The 18,558-nt window shown below is 38.8% G+C and overlaps 1 protein-coding gene across 2 annotated transcripts in view; it reads left to right on the top strand.

The window, feature by feature from the left end:
* The window catches only part of ptch2 (patched 2), a 115,054-nt gene that overhangs the window by 80,622 nt on the left and 15,874 nt on the right, over positions 1 to 18,558 (top strand). For both annotated transcript variants that reach the window (XM_072574436.1, XM_072574435.1), the window contains exons 16-20: positions 5,350 to 5,492; positions 6,334 to 6,514; positions 8,352 to 8,632; positions 14,829 to 14,966; positions 16,381 to 16,523. In XM_072574436.1, coding sequence (XP_072430537.1) covers positions 5,350 to 5,492; positions 6,334 to 6,514; positions 8,352 to 8,632; positions 14,829 to 14,966; positions 16,381 to 16,523 — 886 coding nt within the window. The remainder of the gene's footprint in view (positions 1 to 5,349; positions 5,493 to 6,333; positions 6,515 to 8,351; positions 8,633 to 14,828; positions 14,967 to 16,380; positions 16,524 to 18,558) is intronic.

Below are 18,558 nucleotides of genomic sequence, written 5' to 3'. Positions count from 1 at the left end.
ATATTTCCCAATCAGCCTGATCAGAGTTGTTATTAAACACCTCTGAGGCAAGTGGGACTTGAACCCAAGCCTCCTGTTCCAGTGGTAGGGACACTACCACTGCACTATAAAAAAAAGTTGGTGTTACAATTCACATTTAATTGTAATGATATACAGCTGTGACTTAACTTTTCTGAACAAATTTGTGGGTGGCATATTTGATTGAATTATGAAGGCTTGTAAATATAGGTGCTCCATTTCTACAGAGGAAAGTTCAAATGCTCGGTGTACAATTACACTGGATCCCGAAAGCTTCTGGATTAATGGGATGAGGGAGGACCATAAAACCATAAGATTTACGAGCAGAATTAGGCCGTTCGGCTCACCCAGTTTGGTCACCATTCGATCCTGGCTGATATGTTTCTCAATCTCATTCTTCTGACTTCTCCTCATAACCTTTTATTCCCTTAGTAATCAAGAAATCAAGAACCTATCTGTCTCTGTCTTAAATACACTCAGTGACATAGCCTCCACAGTCTTCTGTGACAATGAATTCCAGAGATTCACCACCCTTTAGCAAAAGGAATTCCTCCCCATCTCAGTTCATAAGGGTTGTGCCTTCACTCTGAGGCTGTCCCCACAGATCCTAGTCTCTTCCAATACTGGAAATATCTTCACTACGTCCACTCCATCCAGGTCTTTCAGTATTCTGTAAGTTTAAATGAAATCCTCCTCATCCTTCTAAACTCCACTGAGTACAGGCCCAAAGGCCAGAACCACTTCTCATATGACAAGCCCATCAGGAGTTAAGAAACTATTTTGGATAATGTATGAAATTTGGGGAAAGAATCAAGATATCATTAAAGCATTGTTTATACAACGACCACCAAGGAATCGCTGTTTATTTTTCCTATAAATAAACTGTAATTTTTCAAATTTAATCTAAACAAATGGACAGTTATCAATCCCATTGGAAAATAAGATGCCGCAAAATTTTCCATGAACGAATGCATTGGGGATTCAGCTGGTTTAACAATATTTTTATTTGGATAAAATGTATGCCCGAAAAAGGCTTTGGTTTTCACAAATTGTTTTGTATAGCTAAAGTAGAGTCAGTGATGTCTGATGACCTACGGTATAAATGTAATTTGCACTTGGTTTTGGATCCTTCCCTAACAGAAATTACAAAAAAAAAGCCTCTTCTAATTTTCTCATCCATTTGCCCCATTGGACATTTTTCTGTCCTCATAAATGATAGTGAATTTCAAAAATCGTCAAGGGTCTATTCTTCTAAATAAAAGGCGTTGCAATAGTGCGGAATTTCTCAAAATTCGCTGATACTTTCATGATTAAAGAAATTAACATTATAAACTAATAATAACGACATTTTTTGTACTGGAGAGGGTAAAGAAAATCAAGTCTTCAACTTTTGAATATATGAATAGCTCATGCAGAGGCATACTCAGAAATAAGCATATATTCTTTGAGCTGATGCTTAGTAAGGATGCTCCGTCTTTAAAGAACACAATTATCAGAGAAAGTCTCAAAAGGCCATTCAGCTGTGTAGTTTCGTGATATTTTCTTCATCCTGCTGCAATATAAAAAAAATGTTGCAGTACTTCATCTAAAGGTCAATTTGCCTGTGAATCAGATCCATGATTCCTGACATCTCGCGTTATATCACTTCATTAAAGCCCTGGATCATGTCAGCCAAGGAGGATCGTTACTGATATTCTGTGGCATTGTTTGCTGGTAGTAATTGGGACCTTTATCTATCTAAGTCCCAGTCCAACCCAGTACATCCCAGTCCAACATCGGCATCTGCAAATCTTATCTATCTAACACGCATGCTCATCTTCACTTTCAGTGTTTTTAAACTACTTTCTGAAATACTTCTCATTTTCGCCTGTGTCCTGCTGCTCAAAACATGGCACTTCCTGCCTTTTCATAGACTTTCCATGGGTGAACTCAATAGTGCCCTCTGGTACCAATAAACAGCATTGTTCTGAGGCGCTCACCAGCATAAACACAGTTGCCTCCCAGCTCTCCTGAGTATGGAGCACAGAAATGTATTCAAAAGAGTTGAATTGCCTTCGGGCTGATTGGAGGAAGGGAATGGAGGGTGGGAAACACAACGATGCCTTTCTCTTTCCCCAGTAAGCCTACTCACATTACATCCTGATGCCTTGAGGGTTTGAGTTGATTGCAGTTGCAAGATTGAATGACAAGGTGTGTTTACATTTCAGCAGAATCTCTGACAGGCACCCAACACTTTGTCAAGGACTCACCATGAGGTGGGATCATTATCCTACCTCAGCCCTTTAATCAAAGACACTCATCAGAATCTCTTCACAAAGCAGCAATTTAGCAATGTTTCTAAATAGATTTGTGTCAAGATTTCCTTCAGCTTTATCGGTGCAGGGAGCTTTGTTTAGAAATACTATTACCACATGACTATTATATTTTCATTGTCCCATCTCCCTCTTTCACATCCACATACATTGACTTCATTTTCTTGATGAGCAATTGTACCTGCCTGTACTTTAGACCTGGCTTTTTCTGAGTAATGTGCAGATGAAGGAGCGTACAAAAATAACACCTGGAGTTCTGACTCTTAACAGTGGATGTCTTTCCCTACTGTCTCTTTCAGACAACCTTCTGTTGTGTTTTGCCTTCATATAATGAACTCACCAACATGTTATAACATAATTTCATCGGGGAAATGCTTAAGCTGAATATAAAGATAACTTCAGATACTTTGAAGACATAATATTTTGCTTCTTCTTTAAAAGAGATGAATTAGCTTGTCATTTATACTTTTGACCAATTATACATGGGTGTGCTAATGCCATGACACCTGACAGCTGGGTGGCTCTTCTACTTTTTCCTTGACAGGGGGCCTTTGGTCTGATATTAGACAAATAGGCCTCACTCCATACAGCTCCTCTCAGCTCAGGCATTTACTGAGTGCAGATACAATCCTCTCCAAAGCTTCTGATTGCCAGAAATGCTCAAGCTTTGAAAACCTTGACCCAAATCTCCCAAGAACCACACCGACATTTTGTTTTGAACCTACATTGTTGACAGACACTACGTGGAGATTCGAGTAAGTCATTCTCTTTTTAAAAAAAGGAAGGCAAATCTTTTCAAGTCTCTAGAGTTATCTCATCATATTCCTCAATTATTTATATTAAAATATCAAAGATTTCAAACTTAAATGTGAAGGCTCTGTCTTCCATCTTTGCCAACACACGTTGCCACAACTGATTGAAGGCCTTGTTGTAAAAGAACACTTAACCATTTCCTTTCATCCAACAATCATGGCAAAATAGTCATTGTGAATGCAGATTACTCATTTATAGTAAGGATATTTTCAAAGCCGTGAACATCAAATCACATGCTTTATCATAATATCCTTTAATTTGTATGATCTTTTACGGATCTGAATGAATAATAAAATCATTGGCATATTTAAGCATTTGACCACACTTCCAGTGTCAGAGGCACAGATAGAAAGAAATAGATTGAAAAACACACACACAGATGCACAATAAAAGCAAAGATTCTTAAATGTTCAAAGTGTCTGCCAGATGGAATGTACTGGTTTAAAAAAATGCCTTTGTCACAGCCGTAACAGATTGAACAGACTATTGCTTTTAAAAAGACAGTATATCTTTTTCTGTTGGACCACACAGCATACTATTCAACATACTAAAAATAAAAATTAAACTTGCACACAGTGCCTTTTAATACACCCCAGGCATTCCCAGATCTTAATGTGGTTTTTTTCCAGTGATGTTAAATTACCGCTTTTGAAGTGCTTTTTTTTAAAAACCACCAGATTAAGTGGTGGCGGCAACGGAATTGTTCCGAAAAGTTTTGTTTAAATAATTTTATTATGTTCATGTTTGCAGTTCAGGGCACAATTTAGTCTTCTTCAGGGTTTGAGATGTCGACACTGGAGAATGGAACTTTTCCATCTTTGTTATTCTGTTTCAGGACTAAGCACTTGCAGGCAGGTCATAACACAGTCTTGGCACAGGATAAATGTCTTCCTGCACTACCTTGATAGCGTTCTATGGGCAATTTACTGGTTTACAGGAGTTGCGTGCTCATCTATCATTCATTAAATTGTAAATTCATTGTGTAGCGTATGAACTTTTTGAGAGTTGGCAATTGACATTCTTTAATATTTGAGACTGTACTCTCATTTTTCCCACTTTACTTTCATGGTGACCCTCTTATTGTTTTAAAGTAACATTTGCTCTGACGAATAATTAAATTTGTTTATATATGTTTGTATATTTAGAGTCATAGAGATATACAGCGCGGAAACAGACTCTACAGTCCAACTCATCCATGCCGATCAGATATCCCAACCTAACCTAGTCCCATTTGCAAGCACTTGGCCCAGATCCCTCTATCCCCTTCCTATTCATATACCCATCCAGATGCCTTTTAAATGTTGCAATTGTACCAGCCTCCACCACTTCCTCTGGCATTCCATACATGCACCACCCTCTGTGTAAAGACGTTGCCCCTTAGGTCTCTTTTATCTTTCCCCTCTCACCCCAAACCTATGCCCTCTAGTTCTGGACTCCACCACCCGAGGGAAAAGACTTTGTCTATTTACCCTTTCCATTCCCATCATTATTTTATAAATCTCTATATGATCACACCTCAGCCTATGACGCTCCGGGGAAAGCAGCTCTATCCTACTGAGGCTCTCCCTATAGCTCAAATCCTCCAACCCTGGCAATATCCTTATAAATCTTTTCTGAACCCTTTCAGGTTTCACAGCATCCTTCTGATAGGAAGGAGACCAGAACTGCATGCAGTATTCCAAAAGTGGCCTAACCACCGTTCTGTACAATCGCAACATGACCTCCCAACTCTTATATTCAGTGCTCTGACCAATAAAGGAAAGCATTCCAAACACCTTCTTTACTGTCCTATCTACCTGCGACTCTGCTTTCATGGTAGATAGGTAGCTTGATTTATTTTCATATAATTGAGATAAGGGTATAGCTCATCTGTTGCAATTAATTGGCTGGTTCTCTAATGGGCGAACAATCCTCTCTGCCATATTATTTCCCAGGTAATGAAGAGGAATGTCAGATATATTTGCTAGTTTATAAAAATTTACCCGGAATTTGACAACACATTTGCTCTGGTTATCTTGTTAGGGATAAAGGTTTTGATCATTGTTAATTTGACTGCTATGGGTTATAGAGTACTTGTCCATCATATCATTCTATCCACAACCATGTGCAAGGAGAAACTCTTACTAAACTCAGATTAAAAGCCCTGGTGTGATAGTAATTACAGACCAGCCCTTCTGACTTCTCATGTGCTGTTGACTTCACCCAGGGTTGCAGGCTGCATTTGATGAAGACTGGAGGACGGGCAAAATCACCAGGGAAAGTTACCGTAATGGCTCTGAAGATGGAGTCCTTGCATATAAATTACTCATACAAACTGGAAACAAAAAAGAGCCCTTCAACTATAACCAGGTGAGCAAGATAAGCAAACATGTTGTAGAATTGTCAGGACAAGTACTGTAATTGTTTTGCTGGTCTGTGTAGGCTGAAGTGCAATGAGGTGAAAATTACCTTCAATGTCACAATATCTGAATGAAGCTGTTTGTACAATACTTCCTGATCTGAATGGCGCAGTTAGTTAGCACACACAATTTAAGACCTGGGTTTGAATCCAATCCTGATTCAAAGGATGGAAATCCTGTTTATTTAACACCCTGAATTTGGCAGTCCATTAACAGCAGCATTCAGATTACAAGAGCATCTGATGCAGGGAGTGTCACACTGCTGCCTGGATAGCAGACTAAAGCTGAATGAGGGCTACTTATTTGAAGCAGAGTAGGGGGAGCTTTACTTCAAATCTAACCAGTGTTGTATCTGATTTGATTATTATGCTGAGTGATGTGTTTCACAGTCATTGTAATTTCCTGGAGCTTGCTTTAAACACTCTTGGTTAGCTGAAAATAAATTCTCCAGCTTCTTATTACTTAAAAAGCTTAGGGGTTTTCCTGTGTTTTTCAGTACCCTGTTGAGAGGAGGCATTATGGGAATCCCAATCAACAAGCCTATAACGGTCAAGCTGGGTGCACTATGTGTTCTTCTGCCTATTATGTTTATATGACATAAAAATTGTGACAAAGATTCCATTCCCCACTACAGATATTCTTTATTCTGCTGAGTACCAACTCCACTGTGTCACTAAAGTAAACTCTTAACTCACATATTTCTGTGATCAGTGATTGGTGCACCATTTTGTCCACGTCTCTTCTAAGGGTAAAAAGATGCAGTAATGACTTCCTTGTCTTCTTTATGACAGCTGACTTCAAGGAAGTTGGTGGATGAGGATGGAATCATCAACCCTGATACCTTTTACATCTATCTGACGGTGTGGGTCAGTAACGATCCATTGGGTTACGCTGCATCTCAGGCGAACTTCAATCCCCACCCACCTGAATGGATTCATGACAGATATGACACAACTGGAGAGAACTTGAGAAGTAGGTATTCCAATGTGTGCCAGAGTCCTTGTGTCCCTGAGCAAACTGCCTTGTCTTGAGGAGAGCCCAAGAATATAAATTAGACAGTGTGCTGTTAAAGCTTACCCTATAAATCTCTTTCAGTCAGACAGTGAAGAAAATGTTCATTAAAATAGTGAATGGAAGCTCAGTGGTATTACACTCCCACACTTGCCTCCCCAAAACTGTAATAAATTGTGGTCATCTTTTTCTAGATGGCAGGAATGTGTGATTTCTTTAGTGGTGATACCAAGAAAAATGTTTCATGCTTCAGTCGTTATGTGGTTCAGACTTAAAAGGAGTTAAATAACCAACTCTTCACAACCAATCTACTGTAACAATGGTGATGGCACAAGATATGTACTTTTACAGTATATCTTTATGCACTGCATTCTTAGAATCAAGAAACACAAATGCTCACCTGTACTTTCTTTTATGGTCACATATAGACTAAAGCAGGATGAGTCAGTTGAAGTATGGTTGCTAGCTCTCTTGGGCTGTTCTGACTAGCTTTGAGAAAAAGAACACTGAAAGGACCCCAGGGTGGCCTAAGCATAGAGAGAATTAAAATTATGCTGACCACAAGGCATCTTAGTCAGGAGACAATTCTGGGTGACTTGAGAGACAAACCCTATAACCTTAATGCATCTCGGAGTCTGGCAATGTTAATGAGACTCGATGTAAAGTGGTCTCCTGGCTGTTTCAACAGTCATCTGTTGCTATCAGTCATGCCCTCTGGGTGCTGATGGCTTTCTGTATTGTCACAATGCTGCTGACCTTCTTCACCTAATTAGCAGCCAACACCTGTTGTGAACAGTCACAGCCAGCAGCTAACAACCCCGTGACCTATTCGCAGAGGTCGCTGGACATGCACTGGCCACACCAAATGGTTGTGTCCTGTATACAGCATTCAGATGTGCCATACCAAACATAATCCCCGCCAGCAAATCTCTTTTGCAGCAGCCTTGGCCCACCTGCTGCAGTCAATGCATAAGGACATCAGAAATAGGCCTCCACTCCATTTTTCCGCCCGCCTTCAGTAACTTTCACTCCCATGCAGATCAAAAGTCGTCCTGTAGGGCAGCATAAATTTCTTCAATGCCTTAACTTACAGTGCTTTCTGAGGTAAAGAATGCCAAAGATTACCAACCTGGATGAACATACATTTTTGCTTTACACATTTGAGGATAATCCTCATTTTCATTGTAAGTGGTTAAAATTTATTTAGAATCTGTGCCACCCACTTCTCATTTCTCTCACAAGATGAAACACCTCTCTGCATCTACCCTCATAATCTTGTGTTTCAATAAAGCACCTCTAATTCTTTTAAATGCCACTGAGTGTGGAACTGCATCCTGTGAGACAAATCCTTCATCCAAGGAAACAACTTAATGAGCCTTCTCTGAATTATCTCCTATCAAGTATCTCCTCAAATGTGGAAAGCAAAAATGTAAGTTGTACACCAAGTTTGGTCTCTTTAATGCCCTGTGCAGTTTTTATACTCCATCGCCTTTGTAATAAAGGCCAAAATTCCAGTTGCTGTAATGCCGATTAATTTACATCAAAGATGGATTTGTCAGTTGTTCTATGAGTTGAGGACATATAGAATCCTGGTTATATTGTCACAGCAGTGACATTTCCTGTACAATATTAAAATAGATAAAAGATATGTCTTTAACATGTAACTGTCTGCAGTAGGGATAAAACCTACGGCAGTAGGATCATAACGTATAGTTTCACTGAGTATCACGGATGTTCTCATCTGTTGTGTTTAATTTTTTGCCTCCTTTAACTTTTTCTGCGTCCCCCTTTCAAACAGTTCCTGCCGCTGAGCTGATTGAGTTTGCCCAGTTCCCTTTCTACCTGACTGGCCTGCAACAAACTTCAGATTTCATCGAAGCCATTGAGAGCGTCAGAGCAATATGTGAAGAGTACACAAAGAAGGGGGTGTTCAACTATCCCAATGGTTACCCTTTCCTGTTCTGGGAGCAGTACATCGGCCTAAGGCACTGGTTTCTACTCTCTGTCAGTATTGTATTGGCCTGCACATTCCTGGTGTGTGCTCTTCTGCTGCTCAATCCTTGGACAGCCGGCATCATTGTAAGTGTCTATCATAGTTTCAAAATGTTTCAAATTCTTTGCAAGATTTTTTCATTTTATTCAACTACTGGATCTCTTAAAGAGTTACATCATGAATACTCCCCCTACAAATGTAGTGTTTAGGTGGTTTGAGGTTAGGTATGGATTCCTTTAATTTTTTTCTTGTATATTTTTCAGTTGCCTTGTTTTTCTTATTTCTACACTACCCCACTATCTCAGTGGAGAGTTTGGCATGCAAGCAGCTTCTAGGTGCCTTATAATGTTTCTTCATTACCTGTTATCATTGGCTGTTTATTTAGCATTTTACTTTTGAATGGAAAATCATACAGTAGAGAGAGAAACCCAAGAGGAGAGATAATCGAAAAGTAGGATTATGCAATTTTATGTTCAGCAAAAAATAACGTAGAAATATTTAAAGTCAACATTATCAATGCTACATAACCACAAGCATAATGAATGAAAAGGAGGTGTGTGTTCTTATGTGCGAGAGAATGCATGCAGAGCTCACTATGTTATTTAGGAATAACATAGTGCTGTTACCTCCAATTAACAACTAAAACTTAGAACTCTGTGTGATGAAGTGTATTAAAACAATTGTTCTGCATTTGCATACGCAAACTGTTCAGTTTAATTTAAACTTTGCTAAATTGATCCTGCAGTTCATGGCCTCCATTTGTGACAATATCCCCTCTGCCCAGTATTTTCGACCAAACAATTCCCTTTTCAGATGGGCAGGATCCTGAAACTATTTGAAGTTCAGAACTTGCCGTTGATTTTCTGTAAGGAAGAAACAATACAAAAACATAATTAAGATTGTAGCGTGATAAACTTGCAGGGCTATAAGCATAGAATGAGGTAACAATGTTGACTGGATCACTCTTTAGAGAGCTGACAACAACTCAGCTGCTCGTTGGATGCTGCCTGAACTGCTGTGCTCTTCCAGCACCACTAATCCAGTATTTGGTTTTCAGCATCTGCAGTCATTGTTTTTACCTACTCATATACTGTCAAGATCTGATAATAATGACGCTTTGACTGTAATAGTCTTCATGTTAGAAAAAGATTCCCTTTTCATTGACAGTGACACAACTTGGATGGAACCTTTTACAGTTGTTCCTGGGAGGAGCGAAGTAGCACTAGCCGCTGTATTCCTTGCAAGGACATTTGGAAAGCTGTTGGGTTGCTAGTCAAGTTGTTGTAACATTTGTTCATCAGGCACATTTTTTTTGTAGTTACAAGATCAATCAATGCTTTAAAAATGAGTTGAAGTTGACAATATAATTGCCAGCGAAAATTCAGCACGATACCCTCATTTTTATAACTTTACTAGTCTCTGAAGAATCACCTACAGTTGCCAATAAATTAACTTGTAGGGGATATTGTTTGAGGTTGATGGAGTACAGTGGGAAGTAATCATTTAAGAAAACAGCGATAAAATAGTCAGTGCTCAAGGGATCCCCACATCCCAGTCTGTCTGAATTTGGGGAAAGAATTGTCCTTGACTTGACCTTCAAGTGCTAAATTCATCCATCAGTAACTGACTGGTTATAGCAGGAAAGTAGCTGGGAAGGATTTCACAGTAAGGAGGGGGAGGCCTGTTGGCCAGGAGGGGTCACCGCAAGGCATTTTTCCAGAGCCCAGTCAATAATACCATGAAAAGCAAACCCAGCTTCAAGAGAAAACTGCCAAAGACTGATTCTTTTGGAAAGGGATCTGTGTACATACTTTATATTGACAAATGTAAAATGAATAAGATTTTGCAAAGCCAGATGTGTCTCTGTTCTGGCTCAATAGAAATACTGTTGCTTCAGAGCCAAAGGTTTTTGGACTCAAGTCTCACACCAGAAACTCAAGCATAAAATTCAGGTTGACACTCCATTGCAATACTGAGAGAGATGTCACCTTCTCAAAGAGATGAAACATTGAAACCAATCTGCCCCTTCAGGTAGTTGGAAATGATTCCATGTCACTATTAGCTTTGTCAATATGTGTCTTCAACAAACATCATTGAAAAAAACAAATTATCAGGTCACTATTTCATTGATGTTTGTCAGAACTTGCTGTAAGCAAAGTGGGTGCTATGATTCCAACATTACAAATCTGTTTCAAAAGTACTTCATTGTCAGTAAAACCCGTTGAGAGTCCTAAGGTTGTGAAATATATAAATTTATGTCTTTCTTTCCTTAGTGTGTAACAATGACATCAGTTGCATTTAAAATCTGCTTTAACATAATGAAACAACCTGAGGCTCTTCATAAAGTCATAATCAGACAAGTGTAAGATATTTATACAGCTGTGATGCCATTTTGGATTATTTATTTATGCAAATATATTATCCTGTGAAAATATATTTATTCCTCAGCAAAGTCTTTTAATCTTATCAATTAGGTTTACTTAATAACACAGATATGGTACCATAATGTTGTAAAAAAGCTCCTATATTGTATGTGTGACATATATGATTTGGAGCGTTATGGAGAATTGACAATAATTACTAAAGAACATGAAAATGTTTAGGAATAGATACCAACCAGTAAGTACAATAAACCTAGTCCTTTTTGGTAAATTGGAGTTAGGACCAGGAGAAAGCCATTTGAACCTTTGAAATGTTCCACCGTTCATAAAGTTCATGCCTGATCTGATTAGGATCTCAATTTCCCTTTGCTGTCAGCTTACCATATTACCTTGATTCTATTGTCTATCAAAAATATAACTCAATCTTGAATACATTCAATATCACAGCCTCCATAGGTTTCTGAATTCCACAGCCTAATAATATATACTCAGAGAAAATAAATCTCCACATTAAAAGTGAGATCTCTTATTCTTATACTGTCTGTTAGCTTCAGTCTCCCCTTCAAGGAGAAGTGACCTGTCACAAGTTACCCTGTCAAGATCCCTCAGAATTTTATATTTTTTGATTAGATCTCCTTTCATTCTTCTCAACTCCAATAGGTAAAGATGCAACCTGTTCAACCTTTGTTTATAAGCTTTTCAACCCTCGAATGAGTGAGTGGACCTTCTCTGAACTGCTTCCAATGAAACTATGCCCCTTTTTAAAATCAGGAGACCAGAATTGTGTGCAATCCTCCAGATGTATGTCACTGTGGCCCTGTACAGCTGCAATATCATTTCCCTACTTTTATGGTCCGTTTCCCCTTGCAATAAATACCAGCATTCCATTTGGCTTTCTAATTCCTTGCTCTGCCTGCATATTAACGTTTTATGATTCATGTTGGTCGGCTTGGACGAGTTGGAGCAAGGGGTCTGTTTCTGTGCTGTACATCTCTATGACTATATGTACGAGGGTATCCAGATCCTTCTGCACCTCCAATTATCTCACCATAACCCTCACAAGGTCTTCTCTCCAATGATACCTTATAGTATCTTGAATTTATTTTAATTTTCTCCTTGAACAACTTTCTCTGGTGAGAGACCATGTGATGTTAGCCTGAACTCCAGGAGCTCAGTGGGTTTACACAGTGAATAAGTGAACTACAGAACACAGCCCAGTTGCGTTGTCACCCCACCTCAACATTACCACCATCTGTTCTCTAAAATTTCAACAAGAGAGTTCGTTATGTCTTTAAGTACATGTGATTAAGAGTAAGCTCAGAAATGGAAACTGAACAGATAGCTGGGGTTAAGTATCAAGGAAGTAAATGAATTCAAGGCCTTTGATTGATTTTCATCAACTACTCAAGTTTTACAATTGTAATTTGAGATTTCATCTCATACAGCACATCCCCTTCCATCTCTCAACACACCCTCCACTCAACTGGAGCCTCATATTTTACTCTCAAGGATCTATTAAACTGTGCCTTCGCTGAGCTTCACGTGATGGCCTTCAAGACATGTGGAATTGTAATATCAGAAATCTCCACTTGTTCAGTTGGCCACGAAACAGTCAGCACGCACCAGCACCAAGGCTGAAGGATGAGCTATTCCTCAACATCCTCCTTCCCTTGAGGAGCACAGCCAGTTTTTTGTTTGACTTAGATTGGAAAATAATTATGAGGAAAGAATAGGTTAATGCAGCTTGAATGTGAAGTCTTTTTTTACAGTTTTAAGTCACACACATAGTGCCATAATAGTATTTTCCTTGAAAACTCTGATTAAAAGAATATTACTTTGAAATTTAAAAACCACTCTTTGTTTGTCAACCCTGGCTGAGCTGGTGGTATCCTCACTTCTGAGTCACAAGGCGGTGGGTTCAATTCCCATTCCAAAGATTTCGACAAAGAAGTTGAGGCTTAGAAACTGCTTTAGCCCCAAGGGAGTATAGCATTGTTGGAAGAACTGTTCAGAGGATGGGATCTTAAACCTATACTCTTTCTGTGTTGGACATCAAAAAAATCCCACATTTTTTCAGAGAAGTGCGGGAACGTTAGCCACCAATGTCTTGGATAACATATATCCCTCAATCCATTACAAGGTTAAAAAAAAAGAGGTTATCTAGACATTAAACAATTACTGTTCATTGAAAATTGCTGTGTAAAAATGAGTAGATTACAACAATTACTGCACTTGGTTGGCTATAGAGTGCTTTGGACCATGCTGAAATTGTGAAAGAGGCTATATTAATGCAATTTTAATTTATTTCCCATTATTTGATGTTTAGTTACAGTGGTGATAATGCCTTTACAACAGTGAAATGCTGAAAACTCATCCATGTATAGTAATCCTATTCAATTTCATTATGAAGGAATTTGAATTTATCTATGGTTCCTTTTGCACCAGTCAAACAACAGGGTATGCGTGACAAAACCTGCCTTGTGCTGACATCAAAGCAAGAATCTTATCACAGCTTAGGTACAGGGGAAGCGAAATAAGTAAAGACAGAACCAATTTTCATACAAGCACACAAATCCTTGGCTGTTCATTGCAATCATGAGTCAAATGTGCCAAGTGTCAACATGTTAGCATAAAAGTTGAGTGGATATTGTTGTGTGAAATAAAAAATGGAAATAAAAGGTTTCCTTGTCCCCACTTTAAAGGTGGTAGATATTCCCTGTAAACATTAAATCACAGGAGGCCCCTGTAACTCGATGCCTAACAGATGATAATGGCAGCAAGGTTCAGAGAGAATGCTCAGTTGCTGCTAACCTCATCTTCTCCCGTTCTGGGCTAGAGGGGACTAGAGGAATTTACATTTAAATAGCTTGCAGCCGAAGATAAAAGGACACATTATAAACAAACCCCTTGCTCTAGCATTTACTTACAAAGGGCAATATCTTTCTCCTCTCTGGTTTTGAAGTTAACCCTTCAAGTCAGTCCTCAAATTTGTAGGAAGTTTTTTCCCATTCTGTCAATAAGATGAATGTCTTTGCTGTTTCCAACATTCAAAATCTTGAAATGTTAATTCCAAATCAGGAACTTCCTCTTCTTTTGCCTTGGATGTTTTAACTGGATAATGTCATTGATTAAAGTGATAATGTGGGAAACCTGCAGTAATTCAATGCGTGTCATCATCAATGGAATAACCCAGTGAAAATAAAGGGAGAATCTGTTTCAGTCAAAATATTCTACCATGTGAGGAAATATAAATAATTCAGTGTAAGATACTCCATTTATGTTTCGACATGCACAACATATTATAACATGCAACGTTGTGGATAGCAATTAATGAGCATTGTCCTTATCACACTGATCTCATACATTTTTTCAATTTTTTATCAATAAGATTCAAAAGGTCTGCATTACATGCAGAGGTAATGGGAGGAGTAGTCCCCTTTTGGCAAACTCCATATCAGCTGGCCAACAGCAAAATATTTTCCCAATCTGATATGACTTTTTTTTTGTGAAAACAAGTTAATTGAATTCTAAATATTATGCACTTTTCTCCATCAATTTTATTCTGGCACATGCGATCCTTTGTAATTTGTGATGTCCATTCCACTGATTCGTTCCTCGATTAAAACTAAACCGTCCAATTTTCATTCTTTTATTAGTATTTCTTTAGTACTTTGTCTCTGTATTTTGAATCCTTGCTTCAAATGGAAATTGTGGTTAAATTAATAGCTTACCGGTACGTCATTTAACTCACCCAGTTTCATATATACAAGGCCAAATTATTTGTAGGTACTTTACCCAGTCGCTTCCCATTGAAGACTGACTTTTTGTCATCTAGGCTTAAGCCACTGAGAACTCATGACTTCCCTGCATGTCTAAGTCCTTCACCTTTGTTTATCTGCAGGTATTTGTCCTTGCTATGATGACAGTAGAACTCTTTGGAATTATGGGACTCATGGGCATCAAACTGAGTGCAATTCCTGTCGTGATCTTGATTGCATCTGTTGGAATTGGAGTGGAATTCACTGTCCATGTAGCTCTGGTGAGTAGATCTATTCTTTCTAGTATATAATTACCAACAAGGATAACTACAGCCCATACCGTGGCAATGACTTCTGACCACAGTCAAATCTTGTTCTGAAGCTGTACCTCTCTTTCAGATTTCTTTTTATTTCTGCATGCCTCCTATTTCCTTTGCCCTATTATTGCCAGCCATGCTTTCTGCTCTCAAAGCCTTAAATTCTGGTGTTCCTTCCCCAAATCTCTCAGCATATCTACTGTCCTCGAAAAAGCTTATCGATTTTTAGCCATTCCTCCAAATGTATTCTTTGTCTATATTACTTCAGTGAAGGCACTTGGTCAAAATTTCTACTCTTAAAGTGCCAATTAAATGCGAACTGATGGTGCTGATAAAATGGAAATGTAGAATGGGGTAATTTAGCTGCAGAATAAATTTAATATTGTGACTACATACAACAGTCTGAAAATAAAGTATTTTCCTTTTGCAGCAAAAAAGAAATAAGCATCTGGTGTATTTAGCAGATTCATTTGAGTTTCTGATAAATCCTTTAGTTTAACTTCAAAAGTTTTTTTTTCTGTCATGGCTTATCGGCATTACTGAGAAAGTTAGCATTTGTTGCCAAAGTTTAATTGCTCTTGAATTGAGTGGCATTCAAAAGTCAACCACATTGCTGTGGGTCTGGAGTTACATGGAAGCTGGGCCAAGTGAGGGTGGCAGATTTCCTTCACTAAAATAAACAGTGAGTTTTTACAACAATGGACAGTGGCTACATGCTTGCCATTGGATTAGCTTTTCATTCCACATTTTTATTGAATGTAGATTCCATCAGCTTTTGTGATGAGATTTGAAACCTTGTTCCAATATTCCAAACAATAGTCATATTGGACTCAGACCATTAACCCTGATTATTTCTCCACAGATGCTGCCCAACCTGCTGAGTTTCTTCAGCATTTTTTGTTTTTGTTTCAGATCTGCTGCCTCACAGCGCCAGAGACCCAGGTTCAATTCCCACCTCAGGCGACTGACTGTGGAGTTTGCACATTCTCCCCGTGTCTGTGTGGGCTTCCTCCGGTTTCCTCCCACAGTCTAAAAGTGTGCAGGTTAGGTGAATTGGCCATGCTAAATTGCCCGTAGTGTTGGGTGAAGGGATAAATGTAGGGGAATGGGTCTGGGTGGGTTGCACTTCGGCGGGTCGGTGTGAACTTGTTGGGCCGAAGGGCCTGTTTCCACACTGTAAGTAATCTAAACTAAAGTAATCTAATCTAATCTAATCTCCAACATCTACAGTATTTTACATTTATTCCAGCTGTCTAGATCACTAGGCCATTGATAGTACTACTCCACCACCGACTCCCACTAAGTGTTTGAGTGCATTTCTTTTATATTTGTACAATTTGACCATTGATATAAATATGCCTTATTTGTTACATTATAGGGTTTCCTGACTGCCATTGGGAATAGGAATTTACGTTCTGCTGTGGCATTGGAACACATGTTTGCACCAGTGTTAGACGGTGCAATCTCCACACTACTCGGAGTCCTGATGTTGGCTGGTTCTGAGTTTGATTTCATCATTAGGTAGGTTTTGAACAGGGTCCCTATACGGGCAAATATTTCTGGCAGATTTCTCTTTTACATTATCCACCACAAATGAAATGGATGGGAGAATTATTTCAAAGCATTTTTCAATTCTATTTCAATTTCTTTTTTCTGCTGCTGATGTTGGTTAAATACTAATCCCAAACCAAGAAGGTACACAAGAGAAGCAATTTTAACAAGCTTGCCAACTGAGAGAATGTGCAAATGTAGACAATTTTAAAGTAACCCTCGTGGTGAAAAACCTACAGGACTGAGTGAATGTTGCATTTACACTCATCCCAGTGACCTTAATAGAGTGTAAAATTGAGCAAGTTGAAAAACTAGTGGAATCTCAATCATTGCTAGAAAATAGATAGTTATAGATAATGTTGATTTCTGTTGGAGGTTCAGCTTCATTGAGCAGAATTTGATGCCACCTGTGAGTCTGGTCGTGGTGAGGTATTTATTCAGGCAGGAAAAGACAGGTGGGACCCTGTCTGGGTGTGAAAGCTTGTGGTGTTCTTTCCACTTAGATGCTAATTGAGGTTCTTAAGTGGATAGTGGCAGTTGCCACCACTTCCAATGGCTGTGACATTCAGCTTCCCCAGGCTTTGGAATGGCCTAACTACAATAACTCTTATCTCTGGAATGGTTGTGTAGCTAAAATGGTAAAATAGCTGTTTACTTTTAAAGACGTACATGATTCAAAGAAGTGATGTAATTGCTGAAATATTCCTTACCCTCGAAGTGACATAAGATCAAACTAATAGAGCACCTCAGCCTACTTCAGCACTACAGTTGAATACAGCTTTGTATTTATCATTTCAGGTTAAATATTCTTCAAATGTCAACTTTAATAAACTGCATTCTTTAAATCTTGCTAAAGGTATAACAAATGCCCACAGTAGAATTGCTGAGGTGCTGATGCTGCCTCCAGTGTATGCAGCAGATTTGATGCCCATCTGTAATAGTGCTTTAAGACTTGTCATCACTCGCTGTAAGGGTGATACTCAGCTGTCGTTCCTATTCATTTGATTGATGTAACCTATGACACTGAGTAGATATCCAGTCCATAAGTACTCCCAGAGCAGAAGTTATACTTTAACATGCTGGCTTCCGGAAGGGACCAGGATGAATGTTTAAAGTGCCAAAACCATTGCTTTGAGTAAAATGGAACTCGTGAGATTTTAAATAATGTAGAAAAATTAAAAGGCAATTACAAAATAAATGCTAAACTATCTTTAGTTCTTTACCTCTTCCTCCTCAATGTGCTTCCTTTTTTCCTAGAACCATACCATTAGGTAGAGCTGACAATTCTACTTTACAGTGGTTTGTCAGATCAGCTTCAGTGGACAGTGACTCATGGAGGCCAACATTCCCTGGGGCACGTCTCTAACTCTGGTAGAACTTACTATAAAATAATGGACAGAGATAATCTGGCATATTTTGTAAGGAACTCAGTTTGCACCATCCCTTAAAGGACAGACATTTTCTGGGCCAGAGACTGGGCAGCATCTCATTTTATTGGGTCTTTCTGCTCCATTAAGCTAAATGGAACCCAGTATTTATAATTGCTGAAGGCCGGCACATTGGGAAGGGAGAGATCTGAAACCAGGTGAAATTTGTCACTTCAGTCCCAGGCTTTAACACCAGCTAGCTGTCATGGATATACGCTTGAAAGGTTGAAACTATTCCACTTGCCTTGCCAAAGAGAAATTTCAATTATGATCTTTGGATATAAAGCAATAGCAGAAACAAAACAAAGATTATTTGATTGTCATTTCTTCCCGCATCCTTATTTTCCAAAATGCAGCATTCGTCAGTCACAGCATGTTCCATGTGAGAAAGACTTGTCATGACCTCAGGACATTCCAAAGCCTTAACAGCCAATGAAGCACTTTTGAAATGTTGGAATATAGAAAATGTACTAACCAATTTGCACACAGCCCCACAAGCAGAAATGAAGTAATCTGCTTTCCGTGTCACTTGAGGGGCACCAGGGAGAATACCACTACTATTATATGATGTAGTGCCA

Source organism: Chiloscyllium punctatum, chromosome 7 (assembly GCF_047496795.1).
Source record: "Chiloscyllium punctatum isolate Juve2018m chromosome 7, sChiPun1.3, whole genome shotgun sequence".
In the NCBI taxonomy this organism is placed as follows: domain Eukaryota; kingdom Metazoa; phylum Chordata; class Chondrichthyes; order Orectolobiformes; family Hemiscylliidae; genus Chiloscyllium; species Chiloscyllium punctatum.
The sequence above is the reverse complement of the archived record's forward strand: the minus strand, read 5'-3'. Positions and strand labels throughout refer to the sequence as shown.